This window comes from Myotis lucifugus, unplaced genomic scaffold, assembly GCF_000147115.1.
Source record: "Myotis lucifugus unplaced genomic scaffold, Myoluc2.0 scaffold_21, whole genome shotgun sequence".
In the NCBI taxonomy this organism is placed as follows: Eukaryota; Metazoa; Chordata; class Mammalia; order Chiroptera; family Vespertilionidae; genus Myotis; species Myotis lucifugus.
This window is the reverse complement of record NW_005871069.1, coordinates 324,551-341,303: the sequence shown is the minus strand read 5'-3', so window position 1 is coordinate 341,303 and position 16,753 is coordinate 324,551. Positions and strand designations below refer to the sequence as shown.

The following is a 16,753-nucleotide window of genomic DNA, read 5'->3' as shown; positions in this document are numbered from 1 at the left end:
TTGGAGGAAGGAGCCCCATCTACGATGCACACGTGGCATCCCCTGGTGAGTGGTATCAGTCAGTGGTGCAGGTAAGAGAGGACTCACCTCCAAGGAAAGGGAGAAGACCGGTGTTCCCTTTGCCAATGCCTCTTCTCCAAGTCTGAGGGCAGGGGTAGCAAATGACCCCCATCAGGGGAAGCCACCTTGTGACTACAAAGAAGTCAGCATTTGTTATGGGCTGAACTGTGTCCCCTCAAAATCCCCCGCACCTGAGAATGTATTTGGTGACAGGGCCTTTGGAGAGGTAATTAAGTTAAAATGGGGTCATTAGGGTGGACCCCAGCACACTATGACTTGTGTCCTTGTAAGAAGATTGGGACACACTTGCAACAGAGGAAAGGCCATGTGAGGACACAGGGCAGAGGTAGCTATCATAAGCCAAGGAGAGAGGCCTCAGAAGAAACCAGCCCTGCTGACACCTTCATCTTGGACTTTCAGCCTCCAGAACTGTGAGGAAATAAATTTCTGTTGCTTAAGACACCCAGTCTGTGGCTTTGTTATGGCAGCCCAAGCTGAGAAAGGCCGAGGACAGTGACAGAAAGAACTGTGGATTACAGCCTATCCTATCTCTGGACTTCCAGAAACATTACATGTATTTCTGTATATTTGTCACTCCATTTGATCTGAGGTTTTTGGCTATTTGTAGCAGACAGCATCTTAACAGACCTCCCCCAGCTTTCAAACCCTTCACACTATTGTGCATTCTCTCTTCCTAACTAGAACAAATGCTTCCTCTTACTCCTTCCCATCAGAATACCTACATCCTGGTTATTCCCAACTCAGCCTCCACCCTTCTCATCGCCATTCTTTTGCACAATGCTTCCCTCTTCCCCGTATGCTCCCTTTCAGCCCATCTCTGTCCACCAGGACCACCCATTCTTTAGGCACAACTCGTAGGCTCCTTCTCCCCTGCAGCTCCTGACACAATGTTTTACACATAGTAGCTGCTCAATAAACATCTGAATATTACACACTTCTCTGGGTTTTTCTTCTGTGATATTTTCCCTGCATACATTTTTAACTATTATATGAAATTATACCATTATATTTGCTACACAGGCTGAAACAGGTCAGCTAAGAAAGATTGCTGCATGTCATCGCCTCCCCATCCTAAAAAAAGAAAACTGCCTTTTGCAGATTTAAAAACCTGTTTTCAGTATGATAATCCACAAGTCTTTAAATTTCCTGGTAACCTTCCATTTATTCAAGGTCATTTAAGTTTCCCAAAAGTTGCTATTGGTAATGAGATTCATAACCAAGGTAGTAGTTTTGCTTTCCTTTAGTCATTCACCTACGAATCTGTCAAAACAGAACTAGGGTTATAAATGGGGGAAACAATATGGCAGATGAAAAGTTAATTAACTAGAGAAACCACAGCTTATACTTAAACCACAATTAAATTAAATTCAAACATGTTATCAACAGACACACTAAAACAAACAAAAAAACCCATACCCTTATAACCTTGATGATATTCATTATTGAAAAGTTGCTTCCTATGAGACTTACCAGAGAGAGATTAAAAATAAACCTTCTATTAAAATGAAATAATCAAAAACCCTACTCTGGAATGTAGATTTGCTGACTCATCATGCAATACACCTCCAGAAACTACCAGGCCATGGATAGGCCCCTATAAAAAAGCATCACCTTCTTGAACTTCACTCCCTCTCCCTGGATGACTGATAGTCGAAGCATCTTTATCTCCTACTCAGAAATTATTTCTGAGTCCCCACAAGACACTCTGCCCAGCCCAGAACACTCAGCTAGTCTCTCCATCTATACCAGCGGTTCTCAACCTGTGGGTCACGACCCCTTTGGCGGTCGAACAACCCTTTCACAGGGGTCACCTAAGACCATCCTGCATATTAGATATTTACATTACGATTCATAACAGTAGCAACATTACAGTTATGAAGTAGCAACGAAAATAATTTTATGGTTGGGTCACAACATGAGGAACTGTATTTAAAGGGCCAGAAGGTTGAGAACCACTGATCTATACCCTTGATAGCTCTGTATGGGGAACAACATGAAAATCAGCACAACCCTCAAAAAGAAACACAAGTGAGTGGACAGACAGCCAGGGCTGTGAGCATCTGAGCGGGGAGAGTGCACATCGCTGGCAGCCCTGGCTAACACCTAGTAGGTACACTTACCTTCAGAGGTGCATGTGTTGTCATTGGAGACATCACACTCAGACCACTTGGGCCTGTGCCCAAGGGGGACACCAACCCTGATCTGTTCCTCAGCAAACATAAACCAGGCTCATGTTTGGCTCTGGCCACTAGCTCCTGGTGGCTGGGTCTCTTGGGGACTTCTCGTTTCCAGCTGCTGAAAACACTACCAAACCACCTGAAGAGGAATTAATTCTGGAAAAGGCTAGTCTGACTAAGAGACATTTTTGACGTACAAATAGATGTTTCCTTTTCAAGTGACCAAGCATTATTCTAAGCAGAGGTTCAAAGGACCTACTTTAATGAGTGATGTGGTCATTAACAACATTCATTTGGACATAAACATCCTAAGGCAGCTTTTTGTAATGTGCTTCCTTAGGTAGACTACATGTGCCCACGGACACTTGGTTTACACCATTAGTGTCCTTACCAATCCATTTCTTCACAGCGGGCAAGGGGACCGGGACTGTGCCCGGGTGACTCCCAGCACGATGAGCCGCCCTCTGCAGCCTGAGCCTGCCCACCACTCTCCTCCTGTGGCGTACAGAGCAGCCGAAGGCTCCCGGGCTGACGACCCCTGGCCATCTACCAGGTGTGGTTAGAAAATACAATGAACTTTTACATTAGCCTAGACCAGGATTACTCAAACTTGGCATTCCACGTTTTAAGCTGGGTCACTCTTTGCTGTGGGGGCTGTCCTATGCATTATAGGATGTGTAGCAGCACCCCAGTCTCTACCCTCTAGATGCCAGTAGATCCCTCCTCCTCAGTTATGACAGCCAAAAACGTTCCCAGACACCAAAAGCCCCCTGGGGGGAAATCATACTGCATGGAAATCCTCCAGAGGACTTTTTAAAACAACTGCCACAGGTATTTCCCACAGTTCCCCAGCTGACCCATCACTTCTGTCCCCAGTCCTAGTTCAGACACACCAGTTCAATGTGGAGCTCTCAGAGGAAGAAGCAGCTTTGTGACTTGAAGTTCTGAAAACCAGTGGCTTAAAGTAAGGGCACTCCTTTGCCCAGTATGATTTCCCGTTTGATTCGTTTCTATTTCAGATAAATTACATGCCTCTTCTGAGTCTTCAGTAATTCACTGAAATTTGACTTTAGGTTTGAGTTGACTTAGATTTCTGTCCTCTTCTTCCTATTCTTGTCATCCCAGAATTAAATCAGCACCTCTTACCTAGAAGAGAGCAGCAGCCCCTTCACCACCTCTCTGCCTACACCCCTCACGAAATGTTAACTGAGCACCTACTAGGTCCAAGTCCTGAAGATATGCCTGTGGGCCAAGAAAGCAGAGGTGGGGACTGAGGTGGAAAACAGGGACTCAGGAAAGGCCCGAGGAAAGTGATACACTGGCAGGAAGGAGAGGTGGATTCTGGGCTGAAGGAACATCACTGGCAAAGGTCAAGTGTTGAGACCCAGTCGGGGCTGGAGCACAGGCTTCCGGTACAGGCATGATGGGACCACGGCAGGCGAGGCAGGAAAGGTGAGTATCCCGAGGGACCTAGAAAATCACCACGCAGGCCCCACTTCATCCTTGGCTACAGCGAGCCAAGTTTTCTGAAGCAGGAACGTTAATAGAGCCACTCAGCTTCTTAGGAGCAAAACACTGAACTTGAGGTGGGGGTGGGGTGGGGTGGGGTGGATAAGGTCAGAGGCCAGATAAGAGGCCCAGCCCAGCAGGTACCCAAATACTTAGCTAAGCCTTGGGTTTCAAGGAAATATCAGGGTCACAGAACAGAGATTGGGGGCCGCTGCACTTAGGGTGTGAGCTGGAAAACCGGAGATAAGGGCTGAATTGTTCTCTCACCCAAAACCCTCATGTTGAAGTACTGACCCCAGTACCTCAGGATGTGGCCTTATTCGGAGATATGATCTTTAGGAACCTCAGATGCTCCTGAGGTAATTAAGGTAAAACGAGGTCCCTGGGGTGGGATCTAATCAAACAGGACTGGTGTCCTTGTAAGAAAAGAGTAGGATACAGACACATGCAGAGGGAAGACCCTGTGAGGACACAGAGAGAGACGACACCCATGAACAAGCCATGGGGAGAGGCTTCCGAGGAAACAACCTGCTGACACCTTGATCTCAGACTGCAGCCTTCAGAGTGTGAGAAGTAAGTTTCTGTGGTACTTGTTTCAGCAGCCCAAGCTGACTGATACACTGGGAACTACCGCAAGGAGGTGAGTGAATGAGTATTCAGGCAAGAGATTGGGACGAGTGGCCAAGAGGCAGAAGGGAAATCAAGAGCAAGCACACTCCCCTGTCATAAGGAGATAGTCGAGGCCTAACCAGTCACTGTCAAGGCCACACAGAAGCCAACTGAAACCACTGACGCAGTCCTGACGGACCCAGCATCAGGTGAGCCCCACACGGTCTGGGGTACAAAGACCATTTGGGGTGGAGACAGGAATGGAAAGGACTGAGAAAGGGCCTCATCTGCCAAGGAGCCGACAAATGCTATGAAGGGATGGTGCAGAGGGGCAGGGACCTGGAGGAGGACCTAGGACCCAACCCCGAGGTCCATGGTCAGTTCCTGGGGGTCGGTTTGATGTTTCCCCAATGGGCTATGGAGCATCTGAGGTTCCTAAGAAACAACAGAAGAGACAGGAGGGACATGCTCCAGCCCAGGCCCCTGTCCGCTGGGGCTCGGTGCCCATCCACCTGTGTCCTCAGCTCCCTCTCAGCCTCTGCATTCGCCCACAGCACACAAGTGAGTGGAGGCCTTTCCTGAAAACCACCTGGACAAGCCCCCTCACCACTGTGCGGGGGAAGCAGCTGCTGCCCTCTCCTCCACTGGTCTGTGCTCCGGGCAAGCACCAGCTGTGCCCAGGTTCCTGCTTTGCTGGCCACATGGTCTCTGTGCCCCAGACAGGTCAGGCTCCCCTGATGCTCGGTTCCTCAGGACAGCCTCAGCGGTTTCAGGTGACCTCTGTGTGGCTTTGGCAGTGACCGGTCAGTCCTCCACACTCCTTCGTCTCTCATGACAGGGGAGTGTGCTTGCTCTTGATTTTCCTTCTGCCTCTTGGCCACTCCTCTTCTCCCAGTCTCTTGCCTGAATCCTCAGTCACTCACCCGCTTGTGGTAGCTCCCAGGTGTATCAGTCAGCTTGGGCTGCTGAAACAAGTACCACAGAAACTTATCCCTCACAGTTCTGGAGGCTGGAAGTCCGAGATCAAGGTGTCAGAGGGTTGGTTCCTCGGACGCCTCTCTCCTTGTCTTGTAGGGTTGTCCGAACCCCAGCCCTCCTTTGGGCCAGTTCACATGCCATAGCATCCTGCCCCCCTTCCCACCCCACACCCTCAGTTCCCAGCCCTTTATGTCTCAGCTCATCTCATACTGCCCTGGAATCCTCCACTTACGAAAGGTCTCAGCTATACCACTGGCTCCTGCTCAGGGCAGAAGCGATATATCCATCTGTCACCTACCCAGAGCACAGCAGAAGGTCTGCCACAGAGCAGATGTTCTGAGAGAAAAATCAGGGTCAAGTACTACACAGGTGGCTGCAGAAATCACCTGACAGCGGGGGAGGAGGGACGGAGGGGTTGTCTGTAGCTGTCTTCAAAAAGTCAGACAACACTATGTCAATAGCAGCATTATTCACAAGAGCCGAAAGGTGGAAGCAACCCGAGCATCTGCTGATGGGTAAATGGGTGAACTAAGTGTGGTCTAGCCATATAATGAGATATGTTCAACCTTAAAAGGGAAGGAAATTCTGGCACATGCTACTACATGGATGAACCTTGAGGACATTATGCTAAGTGAAATAAGCCAGTCACAACAGAACAAATACTGTATGGTTCTACTTATATCAGGTTCCTATAGTAGGCAAATTCACAGGGTTAGAAAATAGAATGGTGGCTGCCAGGGGCTGCGGGGAACGGAGAATGGGGAGAGCAGAGTTTCAGTTTGGGAAGATGAAAAAGTTCTGTGGATGGATGGTGGTGTTGGTTACATAACAATGCGAATATACTTAATACCACTGAACTGTACAGTTAAAAATGGCTAAGATGGTAAGTTTTATATTACGTGTATTTTATCACAATTTAAAATGTTTCAGTAGGACACAAACCTTTGTGTTAACTGTAAGAACTCGTGTGTCTCCACTGGAGAGCAGTGGCGTTCCGAGCACGTAGCAAGCAGGGGTGCCCAATTTGTAAGGCGTATTTTAAACACACAGAGAGAAAACAGCTCTTAATCTAATCTGGGAGGAAACACGCTGTAGTGCAAACTATGACACTGAGCGCATAACCATCCATAATTTAATATGAGCACTGGGATGCTTGTGGTTGTTTAATGCCGGCATCATCGCCTTGTGTTTATTCTTTAAATGACACTAAGAAATAAAGTGTGGTTGTTACCTAGTAGAATTAAATTATATAAAGGACTGACCCTTCTTCCCACTTAAAAAAAGGAGGCTGATAAACACTTAACGAGCATTCCTAATGACTTAACATTCTTTACCACATGCTCCCATGACTCAGCTCTTCGGTTCACTCCTCAGATAAGGAAACCGCTGGCTCGCTTCAGGAGCAGCCTTTTCTAATGTGAGAAGGCGCCTGGCTCCTTCAGGTACTGTAGGCCTCGAGCTAACTCAAAGTGCAAAACAACACTTGGAAGGCCTATGGAACATTCCCTGAGAAAAATAGGCCCATAAGTATGGGTCACTTTTAATACCAGAAACCTAGAGAAAGATACAAAGCACAGCAAAGCTTTGTAGGGGTGACAACCTGCTTTGTGACCGATGACAGGCTGGGGGTCACAGAAGCAGGGCCCGTTCAGAAGGGCCTTGGCTTCGTGCCAGGCTGTCACTGTCTTGACCTTGATAATGTTTGAACAAGGGGCTCTGCCTTTTCATTTCTCACTGGGCCCCTCAGCTCTGCAGCTGGTCCTGATTAGAAGAAAGGTTTGGAAACCTGCAGGGGGCAGGGGTGGAGGGGAATTTGCCAAACTGCTTCAGTGACTGCCCAAGGGCTTGTTCCAAGCTCCTGCAGTGATCGGGAGCTGATAACTAAGGCCATCTATAATTTTTTCCAGAAAATAAGCATCAGAACGGGTATTCTTGCCAATTTCATACTAAACGTAAGCAGTTTAAACAGCCAGGTAAGTTACATTCTGAGTCCTTGTGAAGAAAACGAATACTTTGTGTAAAGCATTTAAATGTCAAATCATCAATATTCAATTATTCTTGATTAATTGCCCCCCAAAAATCCTAATCCCCTTTTACCCCATTGAAGACCAGCTCCTGTCCCATGGTTTGAAGGGGACACACACACACACACACACACACACACACACACACAGCCCTAGGTAGCCCAGCACATTGCTCTGAAGCCTGCCTTTCCCCACCCCAGCCCAAGCTGAACATCAGATTCAGTCCAGGAACCTGGAGCTTGACAAAGGAACACTGGCCTCCATGCTGGCCATTGCTGACCAGGGGCCAGGGAGTAACAGCCGCAGACAAAGGCAGTCTGGAGGGGGAGGAGGCCAGCTCTGGAGAAGGGGGCGAGAGGAGAGCAGACGTGGCTTCTGGAAGAACGAGGGTTGGCAGCAGGGCTCTTGAAGATGCCTCCCTGACACACATTTTCTGATCTCAGACTCAACCCTCGGGTTCCCTAAGCAATCATTCATGTATCTTCCCAATATGTTTCTTTTCGTTTTATTTATGTAATTTGAAATTTGTTTTCTGTACTTGCAACCTAAGAAGAGATGTTGGATAGGGTATATACTTTGCAAATGGATGGCCTGGCGGGCCGTAGTGTTGTTCTATTACAGCAACGATTTACTTCAGAGGAACTCCACTTAAACCAATCAATAACCACTGCCCCCTTCCCAGAACGTAGGCCTCGGCAATCTGTAAGGCACTGTTGGGAGGAGGTCTGCCTGTGGGTAATGACCAGCATTGCACAAACACTGAGCAAATGAAAGAACAAAACTACTAAATCCCAACTCAGTGAAGATCAAAGTCTGTAGACTAGTGAGATCAAAGGCAATGCTCTCCCACAAAAACCCAGCAAGAATAGCACTCCAGGTGGGACAGGGCCGCTCTGAAGGGGGCCCCTCACCCTGAAGTGAGGTCTCTGATCCCTGCCATTACAGCTCAAGGTTATCATCAACTCTAAAATTCCACTTTCTCTCTGATTTTTCCCAACTTCTAACCAGTGGAGCTCTCTGGTCCTCAGGGCCTTGGCCCCCCAGGAAGGTCCTTTCCTTTCCAGACCCTCTCAGTGCCCTGTGGCTGGAGACCTGTTTTGTTTTCAGATGAGAGTTCTGAAAACAGACCCTTTCAAGGGTCTTTTAGACAAACCCCTGCAGGTCTGTGGTTCCGGATCCAGATGTCTTGTCTTAATGGCACACCTGGCTCCCACACCATCAGTTTCTAAAGCAGCGGTTCTCAACCTGTGGGTCTCGACCCCTTTGGGGGTCGAGCGACCCTTCCACAGGGGTCACCTAAGACCATCGGAAAACACATATATAATTACATATTTGTTTTTGTGATTAATCACTATGCTTTAATTATGTTCAATTTGGAACAATGAAAATACATCCTGCATATCAGATATTTACATTACGATTCATAACAGTAGCAAAATTACAGTTATGAAGTAGCAACGAAAATAATTTTATGGTTGGGGGTCACCACAACATGAGAAACTGTATTAAAGGGTTGCGGCATTAGGAAGGTTGAGAACCACTGCTCTAAAGGAAGGTGACAGACACCTAGGAGTTCCCAAGGAATAATCACCCTTCCAGGTGTGGCCTGTGAGCTCCTCCCCACTGAGGCACTTCTCAGATGACTTAGCCAGCCCTCACCCCAGGATGCAGGAAGAAGGGTCTGAGATTCCCCAGGAGCCTCCTGTTTGCCAGGCTCCAGAGGGGAGGGCTCTCCCAGCTGCTCTCCTTCAACCCTCAGGACAGCCTTCCAGGTAAGGTGAGTAATGACCTGGTTTGCTCATGAGGTTCCTGCTGGTCATGAGCAGCTCAGTCAAGACTTGAACCCACACCTGCCGAACTGAAAACTCCCACTCTTTTCATAACATCAAGTTTTCAGGTGGGTTCAGGCATTTATGACGACATTGTGGGCGAAAGACCAGGAAGACACACCTCCAGTGGGGGACGGACAGACACCATTCTGATCACACACAGTGAGTGCTATGACGAAGGGACAGCTGGTGCTGGGGGCGCCAGATGAGGACTGAGCTAATCTGAAGGGTGAGCAGGAACTATCAGCTGAAGGAAGGAGGAGAGGTAGTTCCAGGCAAGTGGGAAACGAAGGCAGAAGGAGCAGAGGTTAGAGAAATCTGCCCAGAGAGGCGGTTTGCACAGGCCCACCCTCACAGAGCCACAGTACAACCAACTGCACCTCACCTTGAAGTAACCAACCCACAGAGTTATGGGCACTTTGGGCAGGAGACCGTCTCTGCTGGGCTAGTTAAAAGGAACAACCCTCTCCCCTGGGGGCAGAGGCAAGAATGCCCTGCAGGGTGAGGAAAGCTGGATTCTAACCCTAATCCTGGTGGCTTTGGACAAGTCAAAGGCCCTCCCCTCTCCAATCCTCAGACTTCTCATCTATAAACTGAGGACTTTGGACTAGAAGATAATGTATGTCATTAACAACCTCTTTACCTACACCAGGCATTTGGCAAAGGTGAAGCTGAATGGAAGTAAATTCTAGACCGATGGTTTCCCGTATCAGTGCCTTTCAGCCTTGTGGAAATTTAATTAGCATCCTCCCCTTGTGAGCAGGAGGGCAATGGAAAACACTAGAACACTCCACAGCCAGTGCTGTTTGCTATCAACAGACCTGGGATCAGGTTCCAGGCCCATTTGCCCAAAGTCTGGTCTGGACCTGCAGCCCCGGCATGCTTTCCACAGCTCTTCCTCAGGACCCTTCCTTGGGCCAGCTGGCCTCCTTTCAGCAGCATAACAGGCCCCGTTTCCCATGGAACCTTTGGTCCAGCTGCCTCCACTCCTCTCAAATGCCCCCTCCCTCCCCTCTGCCTCCCTGCATAGCCCCAAGTCCCCATCGCAGGCACAGGCTGGGTCCGAGGCCCTCCGCTCACCCCACAGGCTCTCCCCTGCTGCCCTCCATTCCCATTCATCCCTCAGCTGGCTGAGTTCATCTCATGGTTAATAGTCTTATAAGCCACCCCTCCCCATGTTCCCAGCTACAGAGCCTTCTATCAATCCCAGGTTCCTGCACACCATAGGGCTCTTGCAGATGCTGTTTCCTCACTCTGGAAAACACACACACACACACACACACACACACACACACACACACACACACCCCTCTTGTGCCTTCCTCTCCTACTCAGAGCTCATCTCCTGTTGGCTTCACTCAGAGACCAGTCAGTCTAGGCAGGCTCTTCTAGTCTCTCATTCCCCTTTCTTTCCACACATTTAACTGTTTGTAATTAAAAAGTTACTACTTAATTTATTAAGGTTTATCTCCCTCATTAGTCTATAGGCTCTATAGGAGTTGAACTCTCTATTTCCGCCTATCCCCAACACACAACACAATGCTTGGCTCAGAATAGGCCCTCATATCTATGAAAGAAGAGGGGAAAAGGAAAGTTGTTGTGTGTGTTTTTTAAAGGAAAGTTGTGGCCCAGGGTCAAGCTCAGTGGGCTGATAATTCCTTAATAACTAGCTTTCTGAAGAAAAAAAATAAACCCTGTTGTGCCAATTCCCATGCCTGTCAGTGCTCCCACCACAGCAGTTCCAAGCCACCAACACGATGTTCCTGAGTGTGCAGCTGGATACAGATGTGCACACTGGCGCAGGGTTTGGAGAAGCCAGGCTGGCTCCCACATACCACTGGTTTGTGGCGACCCCAGAACTGACATTCAGAGAGTCCAACATGCTTTTAACTGACATCAATTTTTGGTTCAATTCTACTTTGGACCAATGGCCCAAATGAATTGAGACTTGAAAAAAATGCTAAAGACAAAAAAAAAAAAAAGATGCTTTGCAGCTAGTTCAGAACAAGAAGATGAAAGGGGGTGAGACCCACTGCACACAACGAGCTGTCTCCTAATGGGAGATGGAAAATGCTGCTCAGCGACTGTTTAGCTTCCAATCTTCCCATCAGTGAGGGCCTCTGACACATTGAAGGTTTAAGACATTGTTATGAGCAAGTGAAAGCCTGCGTGAAATGGGGTTATATCCTCTGGCCTAGTATTTATTTTCCTTTCTAACAATTTAGCCTAACAGCTCAGTAAAAGCAACACCGATCCCTGCAACACCAAATTAAAGAGGTACTGAGGTCATAAAACTATTAGAAGAAAACATGGGTTTTTTCCCTAACATTCCAGGATTAGGGAAGCCCTAAATCAAACACAAAATCTAGAAACTACTAAAAAGAAAAGATTAATTCATTTGACGCTATCCAAACCCAAAGTTTCTGCCTAACAAAAACACCATGAACACAATCAAAAGTCAAACAACAAACCAGGGAAAAGCATTTATTTACAAGACATCCAAAAGGCTTAACTGACTTTGAGCATAAAGTATGTCTATAAATCAGTAAGAAAATAACACTCCCCCAACATGCATACACATGAAGCCAAAACATGGAGAGACAGTTCAAAGACAAGGAAACACAATGGCTCAACCAACTTCAGGGAGATGTTTAACCCCCTCAAAGCAAGACAAATGTAAATCCATACCCATGACCAAACACAACTTCTCGCATATCCAGCCAGGAGACATTTAGCAATGTGGTTAACTCCCCGGCCCAGGAAGGATTGCAGGGAGGAAGAGCACCTCACACATCCCTGATGGAAGTGTAACTTGGTAGTAAGATCTCTGTAGAGAGCACTTTGACAACATCTAGCAAAATAAAAATGCAGCCCACTTTGACTCTCCACTGCTAAGAATTTCATTTGTGCCAGGATTTCATTCTATATTGTATATTAGCCAAAACTGGAGACAACCTAAATGCCCCCCTTTTAGGTGACTAATTAGATAAATTATGACCCAATCATACAATGGAATACTGTGCAGACACAGAAAAGAATTAGGGGCTCTCTATGCATCCATCCCCAATATAGGCAAAAAAAAGGACATAGAACAGTGTATATAATGTCACTGTTTGTGAGAGAAAAATATATAAGTGAAAATATACTTTGAATATTTCTGGAAGGATACATAAGCAACTGGTAACCATGGTTGCTTCTGAAGAGTGAAACTGGAGGCAGAGATGGCAAGAAATGTTACCCTACCATCTGCTTTCCATACCACATGCATGCATTTTTTATTAGTCAATTTCTAAAAATAGGTATGCATAAAGATGTTCCCTGTTGTGTTGTATATACTGCACGAAATAATTAAAACACCATTAGCATGACCTAACAGTGGGTTCTTTTTTAAATATTACTATTGCAATTAAATTGTAATTATTTTTAATCCTAATTAAATTGTACTGAGTCACTTTATTGTCTTGAGTACCAGAAAAAGAATACAAATTGCTTCTCGGGATATTTAAACAACTCTCAGGTGTCCTTACAGAGTAGAAGCTAGCAATCTTTGAGAATTCATGGAGAACAGAAGAAACAGCAGATGACTGGAGATAGACAAGCATCCCAAACTTCACTTACAGAAAAAGAATGGAGCTTAGAAAGTTTAGCTGACATTGACTTTTTGCAAAATTCTAGTAATTATTCAAAGTGGTGAGCATTAGAAACCAGTAAGAGTTCACTCAGAACGATGCGGAATAAACTATGCAAGTTATTAAGAAAAATATTTTAGACTCAGCAGGGTTGATTTTTTTACCTGGCTGAGTAAAATCTCAGAAGTACCTGGCCGCTGGGCTGCACAGGGACTGCTGGTGTGGGTCAGGGAGGCCAAGCAACCCCTCCTCCCGCCTCAGTTCCCCCAGAAATGTCCTCTAAGTGACTCTGCAGGAATTTATTAGGCTCTTCTTTTCAGGAAGGCACTGACAATATCTTCCAACATGACTGGGAGATACAATACAGAGCTATAAGTGACATCAGGAAGTTGAACACTGGGCCCTGGCCCACTCAAGTGTGCTCGAATCCACTGATTTAAACTCCAAGGAAATGCTCAGTGTTAAGACTGGCCTCAGATTACTCAACATCCTTAATGAAAGGAAATATATGTCAAAGGTTTTGAAACTCATAGGGCTACACAAAATAAACTTGGTATTATTATTGTTGCTTTTGTTGTTGTTATTTTGAAGGCATGACAAATTCTGGAACAGATAACAAATACCAAGGACCAAGGCAAAAACAGAAACAAAAAAAGATCCTAATAGGAGAGATCTAATAACCCAAAAACTATTCAGATGAAACCTATCTTGTGCAACATGTCACACAAGCGTAGGCTGAGAAAGCCCTGGCATAGTATAATGCCATAAAGGTTTGGTGACCGTGGTCTCGAAAGAGAAGCATGTGCTAAAAGCCTAATGCATCAACTGTAGGCTTCGTGCATGGAAGCAGTGTCCATTCTTCCTTCCTCCTGGTTAGAAGACACAGGGCCTGCAGGCTGCGTGCTGGGTGCCATGCTGAAGAGACAGGTCCAGTGGAGCAGTCAGTACAACAAAGTCTGTCATGTATGGCAACAACTGAAGCATCTGGAGACGTCTTAGCCAGGAAATAAACTACGGACCTGGGCATCCTCCACCACCTGACTATGTATTACATGAAGGAAGAAGAATCCTTCAGAGGGACAAGTTGCACACATGGGCATGAGATGAACCCACTTCTAATCACCAAAAAACAGGCCTCTCTGCAAGGAAGAGTAACTATGAAGCGGGCTGCCTGGGCAGGGGCTCCCTTCCCATCCTGGAAGAGAGACCCACATACTGGATCTGATTCAGGAGGGGAGAGAGGCCTGAAGGCCTGAAGATCTCTTTTAACTATAATAACCTGGGATTCTAACTGGCTTGACAGTTTCATGTCTAATGATAAAGACATTCCGTAAGGCTTATTTGCAGGTATGATGGGAGTCAGAAAAGAGGACACAAAAGGCAACTTCTCAGACCCTGATCTTTCCTCCACTGACAGAAGACAAATCTTCCACTTTTTCTTCTACTTACAAAGCACACAAGCACCTGACCCCTAGAACTCAGCCCCATCACAGGATACCTTCCACGTTTGTACATCTGATAGTGCACAGCCAACGGAGGAGAAAGTCTGCTTGGGTGCAGGTGCCAAAATGTGCTCTAAACGCTCTTTAAAGCATTTGTTATGGAACAGAACACTGTGGAAGGACAGTCCTTTATTTAGATCTTGTTTGTGTGTGAGAATCGATATGAGCCTGCTAGTCTTTATCTTACAAGAAAATGTGTGTCTAACTATTGTCCCAGAGTCTTCTCCTCCCAGCCTTGCTTGTCAGCTCTATGTCACTGTGACTTATCCAGCACTCCCAAACACACTGCACACATTAGTGCCATTTTTTACCCTTTTGAATGCTAATTTAGAAAGAATTTCCAGCTCTCCAACATGCCTGCATAGCCTGTATTCAAGAACTATTTTAGTTCTCTCCTCCCACCATCCATGGGCAAAGTGTGAATAGCTGTTCCTGGATCCCCACCACTAAGTTAATGACAGTCTATCCCACCTCCTAACTTTTGAGTCTGCCCTCCATCTGACCCAGGAGAGAGCACCCTCCTCTCGCATTTGCTTTGATCTATTTTATTCTTCCTCTCTTTAGAAGGGGGCTTAGAGTATATGAAAATGCTGCCAAATCCTTACTTGCACAGAAATACAGACTATTAAAATAGTCATTGTTAATTTCCCCATGCTGGTCAAAACAAAATCCAAATATTGCCCTCCATCAATGGGAAACAGAATCACAGAAACACCTTTGGGAAGGCCAACCTCACTGGGGGGACCGGGGTGTCAGGGTGAACTAAGTTGAAAGGATCTTCCTTATTTAACAGCTAATCCAGACAGTTCCCACAGGACAGATCATTTCTTGCCAAGATTAAAACAAGGGTTATGATGATGTAAGAGTTTCATCTTACACATCTGTGAGCTACAAAGTTTACGAACACACATTTGGGAGGAAAATACATGCACATTGGTTATCATAAACTGTTAAATTTCAGTCTCACATTTAAACAAATCATTTAAAACTCTGCCCAGAACTGCCCAGAAGAGGAAAAGGTCTACATTTACTTGGAAATGCAAATTAGTTATTTAAAACACAAAAAGGGCAAAAACCACAAACTGCTTGACAAACTGGCATAAGATATCTCTTATATGTTAAGAAATCCAGAAAATTATAGATGTCCTGGGCACTGATTTTTTAAGATTGCTCATTCTCCATTTTTATGCTGGCCACACATCTCTCACCAAACACTGTTCCATTCCAATGAAATACCTCTGCTAGAGGAGCTCCAATGGACTGGACGCAAGTTGCAAGTTCAGCTAAAGCTGATCAGGGTCCCAATGCCTCAGATAAAGGCAGCTGCTATGTAGGAGCATGGGGGTCCCTGGGTACCAAAACATTCTTAGTGTCCTTCCTATACTCCATGATGTTTACTATAGTCCTGAGAAATCACTAGAGGGAACAGTGGGTTGGCTAAGTCTAAGGCCAAGTATGCCCATCTTAGGAGGAGACCGAACCTGGGAATGGGGGAAGGGAATTTTCAAAAGCTCTTTGCTTCTCTGGCTACAACTTCAGTGCCTTAGTGGGCTTTAGCCTGTTTCCAAAGCAGGCAGGAGATGGCTAAGGTATCTGGGAACAGGCGCTACGCTCATGGATAGATAGCTCTTCATGGCAGACATAGCGATAGCTGGCCAGGCGGAAGAGTGGAGCCCCGGGCCTGGAACCGCCAGCAGACCTTGAATGAGGCAGGGCCTCCAAGGCAGGCTTGGTGACAGGTCAGAGGCCTTACCCTCCACCGGCCACTCCTGCCCTCATGAGGGTGACAGCCAGCAGGATGGGAGAAGGAAGCTCTAGTCTTTTGGGGGGAGGGGGAGACTCTTTCCCTACATGCACTGGGGCAGAACTTGGGGTGCAAATTAGGAGAGGCTATGGTGCCCCTTTAGAGTTAGGAGGCCGTGTCACTGCGGAGGGCGGCAAAAAGCACTCGCTTCAAGTCAATGCATTTGTTTGGGGGACAGGAGGCTATTACGTCAATGCGGGATGCCTGTACACACAGGTCAGCATCACTTTAGGGACTCCATCCTTCGTCCCTGGTTGCCCTTGCTTAGACCTCGGTATATAAGGAGAGGGACGGAGGTAAGGGTGGAGGTGACCTAGGAGTGAAAGGGACTTAGGAGAAGGACACGGGGCTGGGCGGTCGCGGCCCTTACCTTGGTGACCACGTTTTGGACGAGGCCTGTGTGGATGCCATAGTTCCACGCGTGGCAGTCGCAGTTAGAGGCGTTGTCCCCCTTGTCCGGAGGGGACCACAGGGGTGGCGTGTCGCCCCTGTCCGCTCCGCTGCTGTTGCTGAGGTTGCCCGCGGGCCCCCAGGCGGCAGTGGAGAAGGAGGTGGTCGGGGGGCTGTTCCAGTTGGCCCCGTCGTAGGCACCGGCCAGTGAGGTGACTCCC

The 16,753-nt window shown here is 47.0% G+C and overlaps 1 protein-coding gene across 5 annotated transcripts in view; it reads right to left on the bottom strand.

Moving 5' to 3' along the window:
- The window catches only part of SLC22A23 (solute carrier family 22 member 23), a 179,177-nt gene extending 162,430 nt beyond the window's left edge, over window positions 1-16,747 (bottom strand). For 2 of the 5 annotated variants that reach the window (XM_023751387.1, XM_023751388.1), the window contains exon 1: window positions 16,513-16,690. In XM_023751387.1, the coding sequence (XP_023607155.1) occupies window positions 16,513-16,553 (41 nt within the window). In that variant the 5' untranslated portion in view covers window positions 16,554-16,690. Of the gene's footprint in view, window positions 1-16,512 lie in introns of all 5 variants that reach the window. The other 3 variants (XM_023751385.1, XM_023751386.1, XM_023751389.1) reach the window with 2 other exon arrangements.
- Between the last annotated feature and the right edge of the window lie 6 nt (window positions 16,748-16,753).